Consider the following 27,625-nt stretch of genomic DNA (forward strand, 5'->3'; position numbering starts at 1 on the left):
ACATACTTATTGATCGACTATTTATCGATTATAAAATAATACAAAATGTAGAATATCCAGCTATAAAACTGTCTGAAGAATTTAACTTCAAACTATTTATTACTTGTCCATAAGTGGCTTCTTCACTTAATGTAGTAAAGTGCAGTGAACCTCTTTGTGATCTTTGTGCCTAGTGTCTGTGATCTTTGTCTCTGTAATTAGTATGAGGTGCCCACTAAACTACCGTCTTCAAAGGAGGAGTTGATTATACGCTAAGATTGCCTATAAGCAACTTGAGAACCACAATACACCTTGAACTTCAACAAAACCTTGTAGAGGTGAGGCAAAGTGAAACCTACACTCGTAATTTATCTATCATACCATCTATAATGCAAGAAGAGCCACACATCTATGGATTATCCAATAAAATCAGCAGACTTCCAGATGTTACTACTGCTCGGTTTAGACTCTGTTACAAGTATCTCTGGGAATCTTCAGTATTTGCTGATGTAGACCTGACCAAATGTAAACTGTGTCAACAAAGTTATTCGCACACCCTCCGTCACTATGAGTATTTACCACTATGGTAAATTCAGGTAAATCTCAGCTAATTAAATAATCCTGAAAAGTTTGTTTATTGAAAGCAGGGCTTTGTTAGCAGCATTATACTCTCTGAGCAGCATTGCTAGGCCTGCGGGTACACACTGGTCGGGATATAGTCGTTTCGGACACGAGACGATTCGGCTAAACTCATTTTCTGTTTTAAAACCGGATGTATTGTTATGCTAGGCTGTATTAGGTTATGTTATTAAGGTTAGGCTGCATTAGGCTCGGTTGGATTAGATTGGTTTGATTTGGGTTACGTTAGGTTGGGTTGAGCTAGGTTAGTCAAGTTTCAAAATTCAAAATTCCACTACGCCACGGAGCAGTCTGTGGCGCAGTGGTAAAGCGCGCGAATGACTCATCGTCAGCGCTTTGACCTGCTGGCCGGGAAGGATTGGCCGGGCGAAATTGAAATTGAAATAAGTTTATTGAGGTAAAATACACACAAAGGGATGAGGTAGTTCAAGCTATTCTCACCCCGTTCAGTACATCGTGTTAATACATACACAGACACACAGGGTGGCCAGGCGACAATCCTTAACTGCTCACCCGGCAGAGAATAGGTTGTTACACGATTTGGCGGGTCGTATTCCGGGGTTAAAAATTTGAATTAATTTAATTAAGGACCTCCCTGAAACGCTATGCTTGCTAGTGGCTTTACAAGAATTTAAAAACTCTTTTTATATATATAAATAAAAAAAGAAAAACAAATCCGCTGACGAATCTTCTTGTGTGCGATGAGACTTAATTGTATCTGGCATAATTAAAATATTAACTTAGTAATTCGTTTGTTAGACAATATATGATATTTAAATCTATAAATTACTTTAGCATATAATATTAATTTACATACTCCTGGCGCTGTAGGCTAGGAATTTCAATATGGCGTTCAAATAATTTTAGACAGGGGGTCTCTGGGTCGGTTGGACGCTACCGGGTCATCGACTGCGACCCCGTCAGTCGTCTGGAAGCAGCGGTGGCGTGAGGTGCGTCGCTCCCATGTAGGTAAGGCTGATCAATTTTTTTTTGCCAATATATCAGAACAGTTGGAAGGTACGCATGAATATAGTCTACCTCCACCTACAATGCTTAATGCATTATACATTTGTTCGCTATTATAACATTGAGTTTTTGTAATGTCTCGAGGATCATTGTTTTCGTATTTTTCTTTTTCATCCGGGTTGTGTAGTATTCAAATGTTTGTATTCCACTAATGCTAAATAGTCTGTCCTCTCTCGGATATTGTGGAAGATTTTGAGGATCATGATTTGCCAACATTATATGGGTAGGATATTATGTAGAATACACTTCCGTAGTGTTAAACCACCCCGTCGTCAGGCTAGGCTCGTTAACGCCGCGGTTGACCGCCACCTCCCAAACCGCATTTATTAGCGACTTTCATGTACTGTGTATTAAAAATAGTTTTTATCGTGTATAAATTAATTTTATATTCTATGTTTAACTAGGCGTATAGTAGGTTCGGTAATTTAGGTTCTGTTGGCAATTATTTGCACTTGAAGTATGTGGAGGGCGAAGCATTTACAGTTGCCTGTCCTCAGGCCTGGCTCGCCTAGGCTGCCACCCGACCCAAAGCCGCATTCGACAATTATATTGCACTGCGCATTCAGAATTATTCTCGCGTATAGGGTAATATTATTTCATCAAGTTAATAGTTTAAAAACTAAATTTAGTGACAGTCTTGTGTACAATCCTCCTTCCCAACGGGAAGGAGCGGGGACACCCCTCCAGCCTGAACTGAATTTACCTGAGAGCCACTAACACTAGTGGCCTCGATGAGGACAGTAAGCCAAACACAAATGGTTTGGCTCCGGTTACACAACTGGTGGGGCTTCAGTTACATAACTCCAGGGGTGTCACTTCGGTTTCGGGTTGTGCATAGTCGAGCTTCGGTTCGTGCATGGTTGTGTTCCAGGGGTTGTGTGTCTTTGCCACATGTTTCTTTGCTAGATCATCATGGTTGTTTCTTTGCTAGATCATCATGGTTGTTTCTTTGCTAGATCATCGTGGTTGTTTCTTTGCTAGATCATCGTGGTTGTTTCTTTGCTAGACAATCATGGTTGTTTCTTTGTTATGGCTGAGTGCATGTGTATTTTCAAGGGTTTCATTGTTGTATTTTTGCAAGAGTTCCAGGTTTCTTTTTTGTATAGGGCTCAAGTGTTTGTTTGCTTTGGCTCCAAAGTTAGTTGTTAAGGGCAAAAGGGGGGGTGGGGGCAGTTGTTAGGTAGAGCTAAAGAAGGGTTTGTTTGGTAGAGCTGGGAATGGAGTTTGGTTGGGCTCTGGGGCTGTATGTTTAGCTTGGTGGGGGTTAGATGAGATGTATACTTGCTAGGCTTGCGGTTACACAACTGGTCGGGGTCCGGTTACACGACTGATCGGGCTTCCGTGACACAACTGGTCGGGCTCCGGTTAAATAACTGGTCGGGCTCCGGTTACATAACTGGTCGGGCTCCGGTTGCTTAACTGGTCGGGCTCCGGGGGTGTCACTTAGCTTCCGGTCGTGCATAGTCGGGCTTCGGTTCGTGCATGGTTGTGCTCCAGGGGTTGTGTGTCTTTGCCTCATGTTTCTTTGCTAGATCATCATGGTTGTTTCTTTGCTAGATCATCATGGTTGTTTCTTTTGCTAGATCATCATGGTTGTTTCTTTTGCTAGATCATCATGGTTTTCTTTGCTAGATCATCATGGTTGTTTCTTTGCTAGATCATCATGGTTGTTTCTTTGCTAGATCATCATGGTTGTTTCTTTGCTAGATCATAATGGTTGTTTCTTTGCTAGATCATCATGGTTGATTCTTTGTTATGGTTGAGTGCATGTGTATTTTCAAGGGTTTCATTGTTGTATTTTTGCAAGAGTTCCAGGTTTCTTTTTTGTATAGGGCTCAATTGTTTGTTTGCTTTGGCTCCAAAGTTAGTTGTTAAAGGCAAAGGTGGGGGGGGGGAGTTGTTAGGAAAAGCTAAAGAAGGGTTTGTTTGATAGAGCTGGGAATGGAGTTTGGTTGGGCTCTGGGGCTGTATGTTTAGCTTGGTGGGGGTTAGATGAGATGTATACTTGCTAGGCTTGCGATTACACAACTGGTCGTGGTCCGGTTACACGACTGATCGGGCTTCCGTGACACAACTGGTCGGGCTCCGGTTAAATAACTGGTCGGGCTCCGGTTACATAACTGGTCGGGCTCCGGTTGCTTAACTGGTCGGGCTCCGGGGGTGTCACTTAGCTTCCGGTCGTGCATAGTCGGGCTTCGGTTCGTGCATGGTTGTGCTCCAGGGGTTGTGTGTCTTTGCCTCATGTTTCTTTGCTAGATCATCATGGTTGTTTCTTTGCTAGATCATCATGGTTGTTTCTTTGCTAGATCATCATGGTTGTTTCTTTGCTAGATCATCATGGTTGTTTCTTTGCTAGATCATCATGGTTGTTTCTTTGCTAGATCATAATGGTTGTTTCTTTGCTAGATCATCATGGTTGATTCTTTGTTATGGCTGAGTGCATGTGTATTTTCAAGGGTTTCACTGTATTTTTGCAAGAGTTCCAGGTTTCTTTTTTGTATAGGGCTCAATTGTTTGTTTGCTTTGGCTCCAAAGTTAGTTGTTAAAGGCAAAGGTGGGGGGGGGGAGTTGTTAGGAAAAGCTAAAGAAGGGTTTGTTTGATAGAGCTGGGAATGGAGTTTGGTTGGGCTCTGGGGCTGTATGTTTAGCTTGGTGGGGGTTAGATGAGATGTATACTTGCTAGGCTTGCGGTTACACAACTGGTCGGGGTCCGGTTACACGACTGATCGGGCTTCCGTGACACAACTGGTCGGGCTCCGGTTAAATAACTGGTCGGGCTCCGGTTACATAACTGGTCGGGCTCCGGTTGCTTAACTGGTCGGGCTCCGGGGGTGTCACTTAGCTTCCGGTCGTGCATAGTCGGGCTTCGGTTCGTGCATGGTTGTGCTCCAGGGGTTGTGTGTCTTTGCCTCATGTTTCTTTGCTAGATCATCATGGTTGTTTCTTTGCTAGATCATCATGGTTGTTTCTTTTGCTAGATCATCATGGTTGTTTCTTTTGCTAGATCATCATGGTTGTTTCTTTGCTAGATCATCATGGTTGTTTCTTTGCTAGATCATCATGGTTGTTTCTTTGCTAGATCATCATGGTTGTTTCTTTGCTAGATCATAATGGTTGTTTCTTTGCTAGATCATCATGGTTGATTCTTTGTTATGGTTGAGTGCATGTGTATTTTCAAGGGTTTCATTGTTGTATTTTTGCAAGAGTTCCAGGTTTCTTTTTTGTATAGGGCTCAATTGTTTGTTTGCTTTGGCTCCAAAGTTAGTTGTTAAAGGCAAAGGTGGGGGGGGGGAGTTGTTAGGAAAAGCTAAAGAAGGGTTTGTTTGATAGAGCTGGGAATGGAGTTTGGTTGGGCTCTGGGGCTGTATGTTTAGCTTGGTGGGGGTTAGATGAGATGTATACTTGCTAGGCTTGCGATTACACAACTGGTCGTGGTCCGGTTACACGACTGATCGGGCTTCCGTGACACAACTGGTCGGGCTCCGGTTAAATAACTGGTCGGGCTCCGGTTACATAACTGGTCGGGCTCCGGTTGCTTAACTGGTCGGGCTCCGGGGGTGTCACTTAGCTTCCGGTCGTGCATAGTCGGGCTTCGGTTCGTGCATGGTTGTGCTCCAGGGGTTGTGTGTCTTTGCCTCATGTTTCTTTGCTAGATCATCATGGTTGTTTCTTTGCTAGATCATCATGGTTGTTTCTTTGCTAGATCATCATGGTTGTTTCTTTGCTAGATCATCATGGTTGTTTCTTTGCTAGATCATAATGGTTGTTTCTTTGCTAGATCATGGTTGATTCTTTGTTATGGCTGAGTGCATGTGTATTTTCAAGGGTTTCACTGTATTTTTGCAAGAGTTCCAGGTTTCTTTTTTGTATAGGGCTCAATTGTTTGTTTGCTTTGGCTCCAAAGTTAGTTGTTAAAGGCAAAGGTGGGGGGGGGGGAGTTGTTAGGAAAAGCTAAAGAAGGGTTTGTTTGATAGAGCTGGGAATGGAGTTTGGTTGGGCTCTGGGGCTGTATGTTTAGCTTGGTGGGGGTTAGATGAGATGTATACTTGCTAGGCTTGCGATTACACAACTGGTCGTGGTCCGGTTACACGACTGATCGGGCTTCCGTGACACAACTGGTCGGGCTCCGGTTAAATAACTGGTCGGGCTCCGGTTACATAACTGGTCGGGCTCCGGTTGCTTAACTGGTCGGGCTCCGGGGGTGTCACTTAGCTTCCGGTCGTGCATAGTCGGGCTTCGGTTCGTGCATGGTTGTGCTCCAGGGGTTGTGTGTCTTTGCCTCATGTTTCTTTGCTAGATCATCATGGTTGTTTCTTTGCTAGATCATCATGGTTGTTTCTTTGCTAGATCATCATGGTTGTTTCTTTGCTAGATCATCATGGTTGTTTCTTTTGCTAGATCATCATGGTTGTTTCTTTGCTAGATCATCATGGTTGTTTCTTTGCTAGATCATCATGGTTGTTTCTTTGCTAGATCATCATGGTTGTTTCTTTGCTAGATCATAATGGTTGTTTCTTTGCTAGATCATCATGGTTGATTCTTTGTTATGGTTGAGTGCATGTGTATTTTCAAGGGTTTCATTGTTGTATTTTTGCAAGAGTTCCAGGTTTCTTTTTTGTATAGGGCTCAATTGTTTGTTTGCTTTGGCTCCAAAGTTAGTTGTTAAAGGCAAAGGTGGGGGGGGGGGGGAGTTGTTAGGAAAAGCTAAAGAAGGGTTTGTTTGATAGAGCTGGGAATGGAGTTTGGTTGGGCTCTGGGGCTGTATGTTTAGCTTGGTGGGGGTTAGATGAGATGTATACTTGCTAGGCTTGCGATTACACAACTGGTCGTGGTCCGGTTACACTACTGATCGGGCTTCCGTGACACAACTGGTCGGGCTCCGGTTAAATAACTGGTCGGGCTCCGGTTACATAACTGGTCGGGCTCCGGTTGCTTAACTGGTCGGGCTCCGGGGGTGTCACTTAGCTTCCGGTCGTGCATAGTCGGGCTTCGGTTCGTGCATGGTTGTGCTCCAGGGGTTGTGTGTCTTTGCCTCATGTTTCTTTGCTAGATCATCATGGTTGTTTCTTTGCTAGATCATCATGGTTGTTTCTTTGCTAGATCATCATGGTTGTTTCTTTGCTAGATCATCATGGTTGTTTCTTTTGCTAGATCATCATGGTTGTTTCTTTGCTAGATCATCATGGTGGTTTCTTTGCTAGATCATCATGGTTGTTTCTTTGCTAGATCATCATGTTTGTTTCTTTGCTAGATCATAATGGTTGTTTCTTTGCTAGATCATCATGGTTGATTCTTTGTTATGGTTGAGTGCATGTGTATTTTCAAGGGTTTCATTGTTGTATTTTTGCAAGAGTTCCAGGTTTCTTTTTTGTATAGGGCTCAATTGTTTGTTTGCTTTGGCTCCAAAGTTAGTTGTTAAAGGCAAAGGTGGGGGGGGGGAGTTGTTAGGAAAAGCTAAAGAAGGGTTTGTTTGATAGAGCTGGGAATGGAGTTTGGTTGGGCTCTGGGGCTGTATGTTTAGCTTGGTGGGGGTTAGATGAGATGTATACTTGCTAGGCTTGCGATTACACAACTGGTCGTGGTCCGGTTACACGACTGATCGGGCTTCCGTGACACAACTGGTCGGGCTCCGGTTAAATAACTGGTCGGGCTCCGGTTACATAACTGGTCGGGCTCCGGTTGCTTAACTGGTCGGGCTCCGGGGGTGTCACTTAGCTTCCGGTCGTGCATAGTCGGGCTTCGGTTCGTGCATGGTTGTGCTCCAGGGGTTGTGTGTCTTTGCCTCATGTTTCTTTGCTAGATCATCATGGTTGTTTCTTTGCTAGATCATCATGGTTGTTTCTTTGCTAGATCATAATGGTTGTTTCTTTGCTAGATCATCATGGTTGATTCTTTGTTATGGCTGAGTGCATGTGTATTTTCAAGGGTTTCACTGTATTTTTGCAAGAGTTCCAGGTTTCTTTTTTGTATAGGGCTCAATTGTTTGTTTGCTTTGGCTCCAAAGTTAGTTGTTAAAGGCAAAGGTGGGGGGGGGGGGGAGTTGTTAGGAAAAGCTAAAGAAGGGTTTGTTTGATAGAGCTGGGAATGGAGTTTGGTTGGGCTTTGGGGCTGTATGTTTAGCTTGGTGGGGGTTAGATGAGATGTATACTTGCTAGGCTTGCGGTTACACAACTGGTCGTGGTCCGGTTACACGACTGATCGGGCTTCCGTGACACAACTGGTCGGGCTCCGGTTAAATAACTGGTCGGGCTCCGGTTACATAACTGGTCGGGCTCCGGTTGCTTAACTGGTCGGGCTCCGGGGGTGTCACTTAGCTTCCGGTCGTGCATAGTCGGGCTTCGGTTCGTGCATGGTTGTGCTCCAGGGGATGTGTGTCTTTGCCTCATGTTTCTTTGCTAGATCATCATGGTTGTTTCTTTGCTAGATCACCATGGTTGTTTCTTTGCTAGATCATCATGGTTGTTTCTTTTGCTAGATCATCATGGTTGTTTCTTTGCTAGATCATCATGGTTGTTTCTTTGCTAGATCATCATGGTTGTTTCTTTGCTAGATCATCATGGTTGTTTCTTTGCTAGATCATCATGGTTGTTTCTTTGTTATGGTTGAGTGCATGTGTATTTTCAAGGGTTTCATTGTTGTATTTTTGCAAGAGTTCCAGGTTTCTTTTTTGTATAGGGCTCAATTGTTTGTTTGCTTTGGCTCCAAAGTTAGTTGTTAAGGGCAAAGGGGGGGTGGGGGCAGTTGTTAGGTAGAGCTAAAGAAGGGTTTGTTTGGTAGAGCTGGGAATGGAGTTTGGTTGGGCTCTGGGACTGTCTGTTTAGCTTGGTGGGGGTTAGATGAGATGTATACTTGCTAGGCTTGCGGTTACACAACTGGTCGGGGTCCGGTTACACGACTGATCGGGCTTCCGTGACACAACTGGTCGGGCTCCGGTTAAATAACTGGTCGGGCTCCGGTTACATAACTGGTCGGGCTCCGGTTGCTTAACTGGTCGGGCTCCGGGGGTGTCACTTAGCTTCCGGTCGTGCATAGTCGGGCTTCGGTTCGTGCATGGTTGTGCTCCAGGGGTTGTGTGTCTTTGCCTCATGTTTCTTTGCTAGATCATCATGGTTGTTTCTTTGCTAGATCATCATGGTTGTTTCTTTGCTAGATCATCATGGTTGTTTCTTTGCTAGATCATAATGGTTGTTTCTTTGCTAGATCATCATGGTTGATTCTTTGTTATGGCTGAGTGCATGTGTATTTTCAAGGGTTTCACTGTATTTTTGCAAGAGTTCCAGGTTTCTTTTTTGTATAGGGCTCAATTGTTTGTTTGCTTTGGCTCCAAAGTTAGTTGTTAAAGGCAAAGGTGGGGGGGGGGGAGTTGTTAGGAAAAGCTAAAGAAGGGGTTGTTTGATAGAGCTGGGAATGGAGTTTGGTTGGGCTCTGGGGCTGTATGTTTAGCTTGGTGGGGGTTAGATGAGATGTATACTTGCTAGGCTTGCGATTACACAACTGGTCGTGGTCCGGTTACACGACTGATCGGGCTTCCGTGACACAACTGGTCGGGCTCCGGTTAAATAACTGGTCGGGCTCCGGTTACATAACTGGTCGGGCTCCGGTTGCTTAACTGGTCGGGCTCCGGGGGTGTCACTTAGCTTCCGGTCGTGCATAGTCGGGCTTCGGTTCGTGCATGGTTGTGCTCCAGGGGTTGTGTGTCTTTGCCTCATGTTTCTTTGCTAGATCATCATGGTTGTTTCGTTGCTAGATCATCATGGTTGTTTCTTTGCTAGATCATCATGGTTGTTTCTTTTGCTAGATCATCATGGTTGTTTCTTTGCTAGATCATCATGGTTGTTTCTTTGCTAGATCATCATGGTTGTTTCTTTGCTAGATCATCATGGTTGTTTCTTTGTTATGGTTGAGTGCATGTGTATTTTCAAGGGTTTCATTGTTGTATTTTTGCAAGAGTTCCAGGTTTATTTTTTGTATAGGGCTCAATTGTTTGTTTGCTTTGGCTCCAAAGTTAGTTGTTAAGGGCAAAGGGGGGGTGGGGGCAGTTGTTAGGTAGAGCTAAAGAAGGGTTTGTTTGGTAGAGCTGGGAATGGAGTTTGGTTGGGCTCTGGGACTGTCTGTTTAGCTTGGTGGGGGTTAGATGAGATGTATACTTGCTAGGCTTGCGGTTACACAACTGGTCGGGGTCCGATTACACGACTGATTGGGCTTCCGTTACACAACTGGTCGGGCTCCGGTTAAATAACTGGTCGGGCTCCGGTTACATAACTGGTCGGGCTCCGGGGGTGTCACTTAGCTTCCGGTTGTGCATAGTCGGGCTTCGGTTCGTGCATGGTTGTGCTTCAGATGTTTTTTGTTCGGTTCGTTCATGTTAGGCTTGCAGTTAGACAATTGGTCAGAGTCCGGTTACACAACTGGTCGGGCTTCGGGGTGCACAATAAACTAACACTCGGTGGTGGATAGGGGGATGCTTAATGAACTAATCCACCTCTGGCGGCAATATATAAATGAAGGGTGCAACTACGATCTAGTTGCAAATAATGCAATGGATTATTGCAGTTGTATTGTTTGCACCATCTTGAGTCTATTCGTTCTGTTATAAGAGACAAAGTCCACGCTGATAGATAATAATAAGATATACAACATTATAAGCAGTGCGATAAGCACGTTAGCCCACATTTATTATCTATATAATAATAATAATAATGTTTATTCAGGTAAAAGTACATACATTCAAAAAGTTACAAGCAGAATGTTGGACTAATAGACAAAGCTAGTACATACTGTGCCTAAAGCCACTAATACGCACAGGCATCAACCTACAATGATTTTAGTGTAGATATTTTGATATGATTTTGCAATATGAAAGATGTTCAGACAAACTTATTTAATTCATTCAATTGTACAAGGATAAATCGCCTCGCATATCTGAGAAATACTTTTGTATTATTATAATGTAATACACTCATGTGCCATCTTATTATTAATTTTGACTTATTCTCATTTTCTATTGAACATTTTGTTATCTTGGCAGACGAGAACTGAAGCGAACACACGCCAGCGCAAGTGTTTTATAATTGCGTTTTTGATCGAAGAAGATCTTGATAATCTACAACTGTGAAGACGTGGAAGGACTCTACTCCCATTATACTACTTCTACAGTAAATATTGGTAATTTATCCTATTTATTTATTTATTTATTTAAAATGTGTGTGCAGAAATAATATTAATAAAACAATTAACATCGTGTAGTGTACTCTATATTTAAAAATATAGTACTTTGAAACCTGTATCTGTCAGTAAACAAAAAATTGGGCTACTCTTATTGCAAAATCGCTACTTTAAGACCGTCAGCTCGCTACTTTCAGCAATTTGGATCTGGCAACCCTGCTTTGGATCCTGCCCGAAATACTATTATACTTGTTAGTGGCTTTGCTAGAATGTACTTCTTAATCACCAACATGTGTGAACCTTCACAACTCATTGTACCTTCCTGTATATTTAAATAAATAAATAAAAGTAATATGTTAAAAGTAATAATAGTTTGGGTTTAAAAAGAACGCCACACGTGTGCATAATTCGCATTACAAAAAATGATATACAGTACACTACTTTATAAAATATTTATATCATTAATACTTTAAAATGTTGAATACAACTCGCGAAAAGTTTAAAACAAAGAAGAAAATCGCGTTTTTGTGATTAGTGTTTCCATGAACACTGGATTTGGATTAGGCTACACTAAAACCATTTAGTATTAACTAATTGTCCCAGTAAACTATTAAAATGCATGAAAATATTTTAAATGCCATATTTTACGTAGCATAATACATAAAAATAATGTGTATACTTATAATATGGTGAAAAACAGAGAGGGATGAAGACGGAGGAGGGATCGGGACGCGCGAGGCGTCAGGCCATAGGTGGCAGCACCAGCGACAACGTTTACAACTAAAAATCTTGCTGCAAATTTTGAGCTGGGCCTTGACCATCCCGTAATATCTACACAATCACAATGTCGTGAGTATTCTGCAACATTTACTTTACTGTCTGATACACAAATGATGCCGCTGGTGGAGATGAGGAGGCTGATGATAGGAATATTTTGTATTAGAGATCCATTGTTTGTTACAGGGGCGTTATCTCTTTGCTGGCGTCTCTGGCCATGTTTACATTTGGTTTTAATGGCGGTAAACTAAGGTTGTGTCGGAGCATGTGTGAGGACCGGGTGTTGTGTGGTGGGAGGGCGAGTCTGTGTCTGTTGCTGGTTTTGGTAACGGGTCCAGGAAGGTAGTCGCGGCGCCGCCATCGATTTGTTGCAACTTGTTGGAAATTGTTGGACCAGCGCCCCGGGTGGACCAGTGCATGAACCAGAACCACGGGTGGACCAGTATCACGGGTGGACCAGTACCCCGGGTGGACCCAATGGACCTGTACGTGAACCAGCGCACCAGGTGGACCAGTGCATGAGTCAGACATGTCTTGCAGTGTGTAGAACCAGTCCATAATATAGTGGACCCTGATATACTACTTACAGACATGTGGCGGTTTGTCTCGAGGATCCGTGGTGTGTCCCTCAGACTGCCAAATAAGCTGACCCCTGAGGGTGCAAAATATGAGCCCTGTGGCCCAGATGATTGTACCCTGAAGGATATTAAACCAAGGGATGAGGGTAGACCAAAATTTACGGTGTGCATTGAAGGAAACATTGGAAGTGGAAAGTCGACTCTCCTCAATTACTTGTCAAAGTTTCGCGAGGTTGAGGTTCTGGACGAACAGATAGACAAATGGCGAAGTGTGAAAGGCAACAACCTCCTCGAGCTGGTGTACAGAGACCCTGCCCGCTGGTCGTACCTATTCCAGAGCTACGTGCAGTTGACCATGGCAGAGTCGCATGCCATGTCGACGGCAGCACCAGTTAAGCTCTTGGAAAGGTCCATCCATAGTGCTCGCTTTTGTTTTGTGGAGAACTTGTACCTCAGTGGGAAGATGAGCGAGTCGGAGTACCATGTGTACTGTGAATGGTACAAGTGGCTAACGGAATATTTTGACTGTCGTGTTGATCTCGTCGTTTATCTCAGAACTGACCCTCGACTTGTTTATGCCAGGGCAAAAAGTCGTGCCAGGGTGGAGGAACAGGAAGTACCGTTGAAGTATTTTGAAGATCTACACAAACGATATGAAGAATGGATGTGCGAAGAAAGATTCCCACTTCCGGCTCCAGTTTTTGTCCTTGATGCTAATGATGATTTACCAAGCATGTATAGGAAATATAAACTATTCACTCATGCAATACTGAACAACAAATCTTTCCTTGCCTCCCTTGTGTAACTTAGTATCTCATACAAGATACTTTTTTTTTTTTTCAACAATAATGATGTACATAATGTTTAATTATTCTTTGCGCTGAGTAACTGTCAGGGTCTGGTGCTTGGCCTTGGTCCTGAATTTCAACACTGATATGTATACCTATTGAGTGCATGTTGGAGCCTTTCACTACATTTGATAGTAAGTGTAGTACACAAGTGATATAAGTACAGTCGCCTACCTGACATCCCGACACCTCAGGACTGAATGAGGAGCATGACTTGTCCACTAAGCCTGTTGTCCCTCCCCAAATATGAAAAATGAGTTGTTTAATTTGGTACTTACCAAGCTGAAAAATCATTGTTCAGATAAAGGTTTTACAGATAATTTAGTTTGTTTGAATTCCATGATATTTGTGATGGATTTTGTGTTATCCGCTTAAGAATTTATTTAAAAAGCTGGTTACATGCTGCCGCAGTAGTCCTTAAACTGAATGAAAAGCTGTGACTTTTCAAGATGCGTTTGGTGACTAATTAAAAAAAAAAAGTAAGTAATTAGGTGTAAGTTGGAAAAAAGCACTGCCTAGCTTAAACTATTAGTATTCACCATTGGAAAACTATATTCAGTTCTGGACTTCATGCATGTTTAGAATTTGTATCACATCCATGCTATGTGTTCTCTCTCCTGATAATATAGAAGCAATGGTAAACAATTATCTGAATCAACCAAAGTATTGTGCAGTGATGATTTGAGTAATCTATCTGTCAGCCTCATCTTCCATGATCCAAAATGTCATGTGTCTACACTTGATAATTCTTAAAAGCTCCTAAGACTTCATTCATACAAATCCATCAGATATACTCATTGCCTGTAACACCATAAAGCAGTGTTGGATTCCATTGCTTCCATACATTGTGGATCAAGAACCACCAATGTGGCATCTAAGCCTTCCTTTCAAAGGCTGAGAGTTGTCAGTCTTAGGAACTTGTGTTCAAATAGGCTATAATTGACTGGGGAAACCATAAGTAGGGAACCAAATTACATATATAGATATCATTGGTTTACTATGGTATAGCTCTCAAGAACATGGTTTTTAAAGCTTATGGAGTATATATACTTATAAATTATAATTTGTATGATTATAGTTATTACCAGGTTAACTTGTTTACATTCCAGATACAGTATAATTAGTTCTATCTGAATACAAGTGATGGGTGTTCCATGCATTATTGGTGACCAAGTCGTCTCAAAGCAGAAATGCATTGCTTCTTAGCAATTGTAGATCCAGTACATTGGATTCAATCCCACAGGGTTCTGTACTAGTTAAATGATGCACAAAATTATTACTTGCTTTATTAGTTTTATTTAACTTTTTGATGGTGCTACATGGTCTCCTTTGCTTGGCACCTTCTTTAGATAATTACTTGCTTAAACCATAGCCTATCCAAATATAGTATAGTGCTCCATAGGATTGTTTCCAATAACATGTGTTATTTTAGTTAGTGCTCATTGTTCAGATCAATAATTCCATAAAGCTCCTTAAGAGCATTATTCATTAGCTAAATTATAGTTGGCCATGTTTGCTTTTGACAAACTTTTGATTTGACCCTTGGTATGTGCAATTCTTACAATTTAAAGTCATTTTATTTTTAATATTTTGTGGGTACTGGTGGCACATACTCCTATATTCTTCTAATTAATGAATATACTGTATATCAAGGTTTATCATTTTAGTAGGTAATATTAGCCAGAGAAATGTGAAATCTCGATAAGTAGAGAAATTTATAGGCAGAACCTAATTCTCAAATTTTATAGTGAAAGCCTGATACTGCATTTATCTTAAGTGAATTCATATGGCATATCTGCATTTACCTTGAGTGAATGTCATATGGCATATCCAGTACTAAGGGATAATAATCCATCACCAAAAAAAAGATAAATTATAATTAAGATACTGTTACTGTATCATCAGTATTATGCTTTAACCCTCATAGTGGCTGTCATCAAAGTTGTCACCTCAATTGTGCAAAAAACATTCTAAATAAAGTGGTCTTATATTTTTTTAAATAAATTTATATAGTATTTGTTGTTTAATTTGACATCTTAAAATGGATCTCCTCAATTAGATATCAGGTGATAACACTTCCCTAATTTGCCTAGCCCAAGACTGATCTGCAAGAATAGAACGAAGCAAACTTGGCCAGGAAGGTATTTAGTCTAATATGTAGCTTCCTTCTGATATTGTAGGAAAACAAAAAACAAATACTGTGGAGATGGGGAAGGGACCTTGAACTAACTTAACTAGTTTATCTGCTCCAAAATTTCTACACATGCCCATTGCCAGTGAATAATCAAGGTAATTTTGATTGCAAACAATGCTCTTGCCATTATGCTTATATTTTATTTTTAACTAGTGTTATTTCCTAAAGTGTGAAAGTAAATACTTTAAAGGCATTTTGGGGCCAGATTTTAAAAAAATTCTTATATTAAAGTATGATTAATTTGGATGAAAAAATGTACTGACAGTGGATACAAACTAAATATCACCCATTGTTAGCAGTTCTATGAGCAGTACTAGTTGTTGGGCGGCTGCCCAGCCGGATCTATTGATGCCCGACCTCGCATGTTCCTCGAACCAGAGGACTCCAATGTTGACACTGGATGTTTACATGGTGTGTTAGTTCATTCACAATGGCATTTGTATTGAATAACTAGATTTGTTTTTCTGTACACCCTGACACCCTTTAATAATTGTTTCTTTGCTAACACAATTATGGGTTCAAGGTTAAAAATAAAAATCACTGATCACAGCTTGTGGTAATGTCCATCTGCCTCGAACAATTGGAAATGACTAGTAACAGTGACATTTTCAAGCAAAATTCTGCCACAGTTTAGAGTTGTCACATTTATTCTACTGAACTGACATTCATGAACATCCTGCACTACTGAACCTACAAGCATGTACATTTAAAAAGAGAAATTAGACAAAATCAGTACTGTAATTAGCAATACTTTTTATTGATGAGCAATACTTTTTAACTATTGGTGGTAGGATTTTCAAGGAGTGAGTAGGCCATATGTATAAGGGTTACAGGCTGCATGTTTGACATCCTTGCTCTAGGCTACCTTTACCCTAAGAATATTGACATACATATTGTTGCTTTTCAGTACTACACAAAAGCGTCGCAGTGATCTCAACCCAGAAGAGCTGGCAGCTCTTGAGAAAGAGGAGTTTGCCACAGGGCCACTGCGCATCTTAAATGAATCTGTTCAAAATAATACACAGGTAAGAAGTGTACTAGAATTTATTTTTATTTTTTTCAGTCTTGTATATTTTTGCTCCCCATGACACTGAATCAGGCCAGCAGGTGGATTCTTTTTGTTTTACGATCACCTTTTCTAACTGCTGCTACGGAGCCCATGAAAGTTTTGTTTTCATCCAATCTCTGCTTTATATTTTATCCCAAAATAAATTCAATGGTCCTAAATTTTGTAGTGGAGGGAGTCAAAGTAAAGTACCCTGTATTGTTTTCAGTTATGATGTTTGTAGAGATTCATCATTTACAATGGTGTACTAATGACAAAGGTCTTTGTAGTTAGAGAATTTATGATTTCCAACAGGTTTGTCAAGTTTCTTGAATGCTTTATTGTATTGAGTTGATATTTAAATTAATCAGGTTTGAGGAAAAAAGTACAGTACTTGTATAGGTATTATTGACATTGAGCAAGCTAATCCCAAAATAGGAGGGAGTTTTCCCAACAAGGTGGAGGTTGGCTATCATCCTTTGTATCCTTAAGTTAAGAAAAGCCCATAGTCTTGCATCTTCTAATGAAGATGCAAGATTATGGGCTATATAATATATCTTCTAATTGATATGGTATTGTACCTAGAATAAATTGGGATTATCCAAATCCAAGTTAAAGTTAGGATATGTTAAGACATTCTTCTTAGGTCACACTCCTCATATGTTAGGCATTTGTCTCCAGTCATTTTTTTAATTCTTCGCTACAGCTATGACATTCAATACCATAGCAACTATGAATGCTAGACAAAAAATCATATACTTGGCCCCTCCCCCTCAAAAAAAGCTCCCATTCAAACAATTTAAAGTAGTTTTCAGTTTTACCAGCATACATGGCCAAAAATCAAAGTTCTAAGTTCATAAATTGGCACCCATAAAGGCAAATGCAGTCCTCAGAGCAATCATAGAAAACTGTGCTAGATATTGCATAGGCAGTGAAGTTTGGATCCCAAATTACATTATCTAGATCTATTGATGTGATAGTAAATTTAACACATGAAGGGAAAACAAAACAAAACAAAAATAGAATGATTGTAAAAATTAGAAAACAATGATTGTAAAAATGTGAAAACATAAAATGATTGTAAAAAAGTTGTGCATAGCTGAGTGACACGGGGAACCTAGAACATTTATGGTCTGGAACACTTGGAGAGTCCAGACTGCCAAAGTGTTAACAAGATCTATTGTTGCAGGTTCTTATAAATTGTCGGAACAATAAAAAGTTATTGGGAAGAGTGAAGGCATTTGACCGGCACTTCAATATGGTGTTAGAGCAAGTGACAGAGATCTGGATGGAACAGCCCAAGACAGCCAAGGGTCAGAAGAAGGCAAAGCCTGTTAACCGTGAAAGGTAAGCTTTCGTTCAAGCAGTGTAGCATTCATATTTAGTTATATTGTATTTGGTAGCAGTTCCCTCCAAACTCCCTCTTTCTTTTTCTCTCTCTCTCTCTGTCCCCTCTTGCTTTCTTTCTCTTCACCTCTGCTTTTGAAATGTTGATTGGCTCAACAAATGCAGCTCTTAACATCAGGACAAATTATGAAAATGAACTTTAGAGCATTAATTTTTCAACTTCTGTCCAAATGAGAGAGAACATAAGAAATACAGTATAGAAGATTTGTGCTAGTATTACTGCTCTAACCCTTTGTCATATTCAATAACATAAATATACAGTATTACTTTATATCACAGTGAGATGCAAACTTGATTAACTACAAGGCACAGATTTATTTGTTACAGGCTGTCGATTTCCTCCAGCTCCTCAGATGGAGGGCAGGAACCCTGCATGCAGTGTTCATTCCCCTCTACTGCCATGCTGAGGTGCTGGGAAAAGGAAACTGGCAGCTTTAGGGTTTCTAGTTTCGATTAGCTTAAAACCCAGATCCTTCAAAAAACTAGTAGGACTTGGCCCCAGACACCAAATGCCTTGGAAACTGTATATTCCCTTCTACAAGGATATAGGTTCCCACAATTGCACCAGTGGTGGTACCCCTGTACTATACAGTACAGTATATATGTATGTGTATATTATATACACTTCTTTGTCTATCCTCCCTTCCTCCTCCTTTTTCCTGCCTGTGTTTTAATGAAATATTTGACAGTATGCCATATTAGTGACCTGAAATACCTGTGTATGATCGTATACTGTAACAGCTTTTGATTGTGCCCTGCCCCAGATGATATATTTAAAAGCAACTTGAAATTTCTTTCCCTCTGCTATCCAATATTTGTAGTGACTTATGAAGAATTTATTGCCTAATAATACAGTACAATAAGGTCCTCACTTTTATTACATATTTGACATTTCAGGCCAATTTTACCCATACAATATTTGAATTTGCATTTACAATATGGAATATGCAATATAAATTTTTGTGTGATGAAAACTTGTTGCATTTTCCACCTCTCCCTTGATGTCCTTTGTACATTTATATTCATATATTTATTTTTGTTTACTGTAGGTATATCCAGAAGATGTTTCTGCGAGGAGACTCTGTGATAATTGTCGTGAAGAATCCTCTTGGTAGTCAGCAGAGTGCATAATGTACAACCCGGGTGTTTACATGTATGATGAAAACTTTTTTAATCAATGCTGAATATTTTCAGTCATCTGTGTGTAGGATTTTGTAAGAATCACCTTTTGTCCTTATATAATGGGAAAATATTTGTTCTTATCTTTCTTTCATGCAGTCATTAATAAAATAGCATTGAGCAAAAAAGTTTGCTACTTGTATCAGTTATTAACAGTAAGTTTTGTAATAAATATCAGAAATTAATGTTTTTGCATTTTCTACCTTTTGAATCTAAGATTTTCTAACTAGAATGGTATAGTAGTTAATATGCTTCTCTCCAGAGATAGTGAACTTCAGTGTGTCATTTACAGATGAGTAATTATGTAGAAAGTTTGCCTAGATTTTATAAAACTACTGTACAATACTTTATTTAAAGTGAACTTTAAAGATGTTTGGAAAAACAAGTAAGAAAAAATGCAAGTGCTATAGCCCAGGGTGATTAATTTTACAGAAAAAATGATACATTAGGAAATTATTGTAAATGATTAGTTGCCTTTTGGTGTGCCAAGATAACAAGGACATGTGCGTGAACATTTAGGTGAAAAGCTGTACAGACATAAAGTAGTTCAATGCATCGCTACCCATATCTTTGTGAATAAATGGTATACTATCTGCTACATTTATCTCCTGCATATTCTGATTACTCTTCCTAATCTTAAACACCTTACCTGTCAGACTGCCTGTGACTTTGATTACACATGGCTATTGAGGCGTGTCTACACAAAACCTAAGACATCTGGGTGAATAACAACATAGTCAAATCCCCAGACCTCACAATGAAAAAAAAAGTAAACAGAAAACTGAAGGAGTTAACAAATGTAGATAAAAACGACGCTAAAATATGAGGGCAGATGATGGGAATAACATGTTCTTTTATCATGTTCAACTTTGGTTATTATGACACTTGGGTTAGTTTACAAAAATTTACAGTAAACTATTTACTTTAAATGTACAAAATGAACATTTCTAAATAAACTTATGATTGAATTATTGATTAATAATTCATATAGATCAAGATATGGAAGCATGTGAATTTCAGGTAATTGAAGTTTAAAAAAAAAATACCAAGGAGTGGAAAATGAGATAACATGATGATGGCAGAGGCAGTAAAGTAAGTTCTTAACTAAGTACAACCCTTGGAAAATGTATCATTCCACCAAGAATCACATAAATTGAGATATTCAAAAGGGCATTAATTTCAGCTACAAGAAAAATTTACTTTTTCAGATAAACCGAAAAAATATAAAAAAGGCGACAAGCCGGGAAGTATTTCCTAGTAAAACTTATGTTTTACTAGTAAATAAATTTTACTTACTTTTTTACTAGGAAGCGAAAATGAGTCAAAAACAAAAAAAATGACATGAACTACAAATTATCAGAAGACGTAAATGCCGTTCAACTGATAAATGCAGGATCTTGTAAGTAGAACGGTGCACATCACAACTATTATATCAACAACACTAACATGCAGCAGATTGGTGAAGAAAAAGACTTAGGAGTTAGAATTCTCCAGGCATGAATGGGAGTGGGAGCTGCTGTTAAAAAAATCTAAGGATTAGTCAAAAGACCATTTGACTGAAAGAAAAGAAAGTGGTTAATTCAGCTGTACAAATATCTAGTGAAATTGAAATAAGTTTATTGAGGTAAAATACACAAAGGGATGAGGTAGCTCATCCCTTTGTGTCCCCCTAGTGTGATCACAATATCTAGTGTGTCCCAATTTGAACTATCAAATCAGAGTATGGAAAACGCTGTTAAAAAGGACATGTCTGCTTTGGAGAATGTTCAATACAGCGACAAGAAGCATCCCAGAACTAAGAAATCTTGCACCAGGAACGGTTGAGGGCCACAAGACTAGCAACACTGCAAAACAGACATGCCAGGGCTGATCTCAACGAGTTCTTTACAACAGTGAACACGATGGAGAATATTAATCCAGGTCATTTCTCTAAAAGGTCAAATGTAACCCATGCAAGGGACACCAGCTTCAGGTTCAAGAAGCCACATTGTAGGACAACAGACAATTTATCTGCACAATGGTTTAAGACATTACAAGAACTTGATGTAGGTAGTCCAGAGATATGGGTTCGATCCCATTAACGGCCACAATATGTTCTCAATTTATATATACAAGAAATAAAATTAACGAATTAAATGCTCTTGTCTGCACAGAAAAAATAGATATTATTGCACTTACCGAAACGTGGATGAATGTAGAAAATAGAGAACTATTAGCTGAATATCAAATATATGGATTTAAACTATTTCACACAGATAGATATATTAGACGAGGAGGTGGAGTAGCCATATATGTTAGGGACAATTTGAAATGTAGTCTCAAAGAGGGAATCAAAACAGAGCCACACACAGAAACTATTTGGATTGAATTAAACGAAAAAGCTAATAATATTATAATAGGAGTAATATATAGGCCACCAAATTTAGACAGAATGGAAGCAAAGCATCTATGGGATGAAATATCTAGAGCATCTAGATCTAACAGTATTTATGTCATGGGTGACTTTAATTTTAGCGGAATAAACTGGTTGAACAAAACAGGGAATAGTGAAGCAGAAGATTTTCTAGAATTAATTGACGATTGCTTTCTTACGCAACACATTAAGGAACCAACACGGGAAAATAATATTTTAGATTTAGTGTTAACTAACAGGGAAACGCAAATTAATGACATCGAAATAGGGAGTGAGCTAGGGAGCAGTGATCACAAAGAAATCAGATTTAGCATAGAATGGAATAGACCAGTAGGAGAAAATTCTGTTAAAGTGCCAGATTTTCGAAAAGCTGATTTTAATAGCCTAAGAAATTTTTTGGGTCAAATTGATTGGAAAGGCTTGGGTATGGGGTGTGGGCCGGTCTTGGAGCGAGACATGAACCCAGCGATAGGTGACTTAAATGGGGATTTCGATGTGGATTCAATATATAACTTATTTAAGAATATTCTAAACAAAGCACAGGAACGTAGTATACCATACAAATTGAATAGATCGTATACTAATGACCCAAAGTGGATAAAAAAGAATTTGAAGAACCTTATAGGTAAAAAGAGAGCTTGGTACAAAAGGATTAAAAATGGGGAGGTCACTTTAGAACAGGAATTCGTACAACTGGTTAGAAATGTTAAAAAAGAGATAAGGAAAGCAAAAAGAAACTATGAAGTTCGCATAGCAGGGCAAGCAAAGACAAATCCTAAAGGGTTTTTTCAGTTATATCGTACTAAGACTAGGGAAAGGATAGGTCCATTAAAAACCGAGACAGGTCAAATAACAGATAGTGATGAAGAGATGAGTAGTATTTTTAATAAATATTTTGTATCTGTATTTACTAAAGAGGAACTTAACAATATGCCTTCAGCCGAACAAGTCTATGTGGGTGGGGACGAGGACAGGTTGACGAGTTTAGCAGTTACCAGGGAGGATGTTCTTAAACAAATAGTAAAACTCAAACCAAACAAATCCCCAGGGCCGGATGAAGTGTTTGCTAGGGTGCTTAAAGAATGCAAAGAGGAGCTTTGTGACCCACTGTCAACCATATTTAATAAATCAATAGAGTCAGGCAGAGTGCCAGAGTTTTGGAAAGTTGCTAATGTGATACCAGTTTTTAAGAAAGGAGATAGATCACTTGCGTCTAACTATCGACCAATTAGCCTAACGTCTATTGTGGGAAAGTTACTCGAATCTATAATAGCAAATAAAATTCGTCTTCATCTTGAAAAACATAAATTAATAATTGAGTCGCAACATGGTTTTATAAATGGCCGTTCATGTTTAACAAATTTGTTATCTTTTTATTCTAGCATTGTTGAGGCAGTTGATAGTGGTAAGGATTGCGATGTTGTATACCTTGACTTTAGCAAAGCTTTTGATACAGTGCCACATGAAAGACTGATTAAAAAAATAGAGTCTCATGGTATTGGGGGTGCTATATTAAGCTGGATTAGGGCATGGCTATACCAAAGGAAACAGAGAGTTAGTATAAATGGAATCAAGTCAGAGTGGGAAAATGTTGTAAGTGGAGTGCCTCAAGGCTCTGTCCTGGGACCTCTGTTGTTTATAATATATATAAATGATTTAGATTCAGGTTTGAGTAGCAACATTTGCAAATTTGCCGATGATACGAAAATCGGAAGGGAAATTAATTCGGAGGAGGACTCACTATCACTTCAAGTTGATCTAGATAGGGTTTTGAAATGGTCAAAGGATTGGCAGATGCAGTTTAATGCTGATAAATGTAAAGTTCTGAGGTTAGGTAATGATGATAGAGTTACAAGATACGAGCTAGATGGTGTTGTGATTGCGAAGTCGGATTGCGAAAGGGATCTGGGAGTTATGATTAGTAAGAATTTAAAACAAAAGGATCAATGCATAAATGTTCGTAATAAGGCAAATCGGACACTTGGATTTATTAATCGCAGCGTTAGTAACAAGACACCTGGTGTGGTTCTCAAGCTATATCTTGCTCTAGTTAGGCCCCATTTAGATTATGCAGTTCAGTTTTGGTCGCCATATTATAGAATGGATATAAATTCACTTGAACGTGTCCAGCGTAGGATGACTAAGTTAATTCCCCAAATTAGAAATCTTTCATATGAAGAAAGATTAACAAAGCTTAAGTTGCATTCACTGGAAAGGCGAAGAGTTAGGGGTGACATGATAGAGGTTTACAAGTGGATGAATGGACATAACCGGGGGGATATTAATAGGGTATTAAAAGTATCAACACAGGACAGAACACGAAACAATGGATATAAATTGGATAAGTTTAGATTTAGGAAAGACTTGGGTAAATACTGGTTCAGTAACAGGGTTGTTGATTTGTGGAACCAATTGCCGCGTAACATTGTGGAGGTGGGGTCCCTCGATTGTTTCAAGCACGGGTTGGACAAGTATATGAGTGGGATTGGGTGGTTATAGAATAGGAGCTGCCTCGTATGGGCCAATAGGCCTTCTGCAGTTACCTTTGTTCTTATGTTCTTATGTTATGTTCTTACATTCTTGTACAACCACTAGCACGCATAGCGTTTCGGGCAAGTCCTTAATCCTATGTTCCCCGGAATATGTTCCTATGTTCCCCAGTATAAAATACATTGAGAAACTCGTGTTATTAACCGAGAAATTATTGTTTTTAAGAATATGTTTAGTAAGCGCTGGCTAGCTGCGTGACGTCACTAAAACGAAAGCATAGCCGGATCAATCATGGATCCACATCTAAGACTTATATTGCCATCCAAGAAAAACAAAGCAGAAGTATTCATTCACATATCCAATGTGCAAATAAACTTTGGAAGAATAGGATCCTTTATTTACAAGAAGAGATACATAAAGAAAAGCTGAATGGGTTGAATATGGGAATAATACGTCTTGATACACGAACGGGGCGGGCTGGGTGTGGACTGGAGGAGCAACAGCTGACCACCACAACACCCCAACAACCACTCTCTCGTTTCGTGTTCATTTTGGAGGTAAATTCAGCTTGTTCCGTCGTCACCCTTAACTCCCAAACGATAACATCACCTTGGGTTAGTTGGTGGGGATGGTGAGCGCCGCTTATATTAATTTTAATGGTTGAAGGACCCAGGCTGGTCCCAAACTTGTGCCGGTAGTAAATCAAAAAAATAAAATAAATAAATGTTTATTTAGGTAAGGTACATACATAAAGAGATTTTACAAAGTTTGTTGGATTAATAGATAGAGAAGTAATCTCTAAAGTTAGAGACTCCATAAGTAAACTTATGGAGTCGCACACTTTGTGCACGCTGCTTGAAAGTACATTTTTGGGTTAGGTTACATTTGTTTAAAGGAGTATCTGATGTAGACAAGTCAAACTTTAATCAGGTCTTTGACCCTACTCGCTTGTTAGGCGTTGTTTGGATGGCTGGGGGACTACAAGTTACTGTTGGGAGCTGGTCAGCCGAGCGGACAGCACGCTGGACTTGTGATCCTGTGGCCCCGGGTTCGATCCTGGGCGCCGGCGAGAAACAATGGGCAGAGTTTCTTTCACCCTTTGTCCCTGTTACCTAGCAGTAAAATAGGTACCTGGGTGTTAGTCAGCTGTCACGGGCTGCTTCCTGGGGGTGGAGGCCTGGTCGAGGACCGGGCCGCGGGGACACGACACTAAAAAGCCCCGAAATCATCTCAAGATAACTCAAGATAACTGTATATTTAACAACGACAATTCGCCAACGGATTTAAAAACCTACCAAATCGTATAACAAGCAGCTCAACACAACAATGTGTATTGTTTTACAACAAGAAAACGAGCTTTGCTTAAATGTGTATTAATTGACTATATTCTGGTTGGGGGGAGGAGGATATACACAAGATCATTTGATAAAGCTCATTTGATGTTTTATATATATATATATATATATATATATATATATATATATATATATATATATATACTAGTATATATATATATATATATATATATATATATACTGTATATATATATAATATATATATATATATATATATATATATATATATATATACTGTATATATATATATAATATATATATATATATATATATATATATATATATATATATATATATATAATATATATACATATATATATAATATATATATATATATATATATATATATATATATATATATATATATATATATATATATATATATATATATATTAATATATATATATATATATATATATATATATATATATATATATATATATATATATATATAATATATATATATATATATATATATATATATATATATATAATATATATATATATATATATATATATATATATATAATATATATATATATATATATATATATATATATATAATATATATATATATATATATATATATATATATATATATATATATATATATATATATATATATATATATTATATATATATATTATATATATATTATATATATTATATATATAATATATAATATATATATATATTATATATATAATATATATTATATATATAATATATATATAATATATATATATTCATATTCTTAGGTTATGTTACTCAGATGGATTATGTTAGGTTAGGTAGGGTTTAAAATTCATTGGTGAGCCATCTCGAATACGATGTAACTTGTATTCACTGGAATACTGTCGTGCCGTGTAGGTTTTGGGAAGACTGTTCTCTCTGGTTGGTGAGGAGACTGCCTGGTATGCACCTAGTTACTCACCTAGTTGTGCTTGCAGGGATTGAGGTTCAGCTCTTTGATCTTGCCTGTCGACCATCAATCAACTGGTGTACAGGTGGTTATATAAAGGTCCAGGATGATGACTTTTCAGACCGACATTTCTCAACCTTTTTTACCCTCAAAAGGATTCCGGGTCGTACATTAGACTTGCGGATTTCTTTGATACATAGCAATGACTGAAGCAGTGTCAACTAACATTTTGTCTTGTAAACTACCAAACAGTTCTATAATGCATATTTTTCAATAAATTAGCATTTATTGTACTTCACCTGTGATATTGGAAGCACTAGTTATATTTTGGTCTATATTATATTGAATTAAAAATTGTACAATACTGTATAATTAATTTTTTGTTACATTATGAAATATTTATGTACCTATTTTAAGAGTATTTGTATTGCTTAATGTAAATCACTTTTTAACTTTTATGTCCTTTCCACAGTTTTGTTTGTGCAATGTTCAGTACATCTCTCTGTCAGCAATTCTACCAGAGACGAATTCCTGTAGTAGCTCTCTCACTCTGCAACACTAATGTTGTGCGCTCACTCTCCGCTGCACCCAGACGTTTCCAATGTAGAGAGAGTCGCACCACTACAGCCAGTAACCCTCTTCAAAATGGAAATAACTTTCAAGTTATATATAAATTTCCATACATCAGAGTGGCTCGTGCACTGTGTCGGTTGAAGATATATCAGACAGCTGTTACTAGTCTTGCTGTCCCTGGCACTGGGTATCTTGCATATGTTGGAGTTGTGCAGCCAGGGATCTTTATTTCCGCTACTGTCATTAATGCATTTGCATGTGTCACGCTGTATGTTATGGGCGAAATTTTCCGTAGGATAGTTGGCAATATTTACTATGACGGAGAGAGAAGGTTAGTCAAGGTATCGCATCTAACATTTTGGGGAAGACGTAGTGATGTGTACATTCCACCCGAGGACATTATACCACTGACTGACACTTCTGATAATCCTACTGATATTTATACCCAACTGCTAAGATATTCACAGCCCAAATTCAATCTGTTCCTTTGCCTCAGATTTGGTGGCATCATTGATGAAGAGAAATTTAGCAATGTGTTTGGCCTTCTCAATCCAGAGGAACAGATGAAAACATTTAATAGTTCAGAAAAGTGAGATCCAAGTGGCAGTGCATAATTACTTCAATTTAGAAAATAGTTTGGTGATTTAAAAACCAGTTTGGCTGTTATGTAAACAATTTGGGAAAATAACCATAATTATCTGTATGAAAATTATCATATCTGATTTGTTACTTAAGTTTTCTTGATGAACCAAGTACACAGTATGTGTTAAAAGAAAACTACCAGTACTGTATAAAGAAGCTTTAATTAGAATCATGCTAAGATAAAGTGATTCACAATGGTTTCCCTCGAACTGAATTCAAGTTTGGATTCCCTGGTGGACCAAGATGAGATCAACCATGCCGTGGTGCAGCAGCTGAACTCGGTCTTCGGCAACAACCTCAAGAACCTAGAGAAAGTCTCTGAGCTGGTCCAGGAGTTGACCAAGACGAAGGATGAACTGGAGAAGAGGGTAAGTAACATCAGCAGTAATTAGG

General features: G+C 38.8%; 4 protein-coding genes across 5 annotated transcripts in view; all 4 read left to right on the forward strand.

Moving 5' to 3' along the window:
* Nucleotides 1–1,570: 1,570 nt before the first annotated feature.
* On the forward strand, nucleotides 1,571–19,022 carry SmD2 (small ribonucleoprotein particle protein SmD2). 2 transcript variants are annotated; one of them, XM_045740659.2, is made up of 6 exons: nucleotides 1,571–1,587; nucleotides 10,673–10,809; nucleotides 11,510–11,658; nucleotides 16,114–16,231; nucleotides 17,441–17,598; nucleotides 18,708–19,022. In XM_045740659.2, the coding sequence occupies exons 3-6, from the start codon at nucleotides 11,654–11,656 to the stop codon at nucleotides 18,787–18,789; spliced, it is 363 nt and encodes a 120-aa protein (XP_045596615.1). In that variant the 5' UTR covers nucleotides 1,571–1,587; nucleotides 10,673–10,809; nucleotides 11,510–11,653; the 3' UTR covers nucleotides 18,790–19,022. The 2 variants fall into 2 exon arrangements, with proteins under 2 accessions (XP_045596615.1, XP_045596614.1); XM_045740658.1 differs by lacking the exons at nucleotides 1,571–1,587; nucleotides 10,673–10,809; nucleotides 11,510–11,658 and adding an exon at nucleotides 15,586–15,617.
* Nucleotides 11,665–15,027, forward strand: LOC123757193 (deoxynucleoside kinase). Its single transcript, XM_045740657.2, has one exon. It carries the CDS (start codon nucleotides 12,178–12,180, stop codon nucleotides 12,967–12,969), a length of 792 nt encoding a protein of 263 aa, XP_045596613.1. The 5' UTR covers nucleotides 11,665–12,177; the 3' UTR covers nucleotides 12,970–15,027.
* An 884-nt stretch (nucleotides 19,023–19,906) lies between the features above and the next one.
* On the forward strand, nucleotides 19,907–27,183 carry LOC123757192 (transmembrane protein 186). Its single transcript, XM_069323948.1, has 2 exons — nucleotides 19,907–19,929; nucleotides 26,490–27,183. Exons 1-2 carry the CDS (start codon nucleotides 19,907–19,909, stop codon nucleotides 27,181–27,183), a joined length of 717 nt encoding a protein of 238 aa, XP_069180049.1.
* Nucleotides 24,231–27,625, forward strand: part of Rint1 (RAD50 interactor 1) — a 29,606-nt gene continuing 26,211 nt past the window's right edge. The window contains 2 exon segments of the mRNA XM_045740655.2: nucleotides 24,231–24,297; nucleotides 26,490–27,600. Of these exon segments, the coding sequence (XP_045596611.2) occupies nucleotides 27,427–27,600 (174 nt within the window). The 5' untranslated portion in view covers nucleotides 24,231–24,297; nucleotides 26,490–27,426.

The sequence above is a fragment of the Procambarus clarkii genome, chromosome 13 (assembly GCF_040958095.1).
Source record: "Procambarus clarkii isolate CNS0578487 chromosome 13, FALCON_Pclarkii_2.0, whole genome shotgun sequence".
Taxonomy (NCBI): Eukaryota; Metazoa; Arthropoda; class Malacostraca; order Decapoda; family Cambaridae; genus Procambarus; species Procambarus clarkii.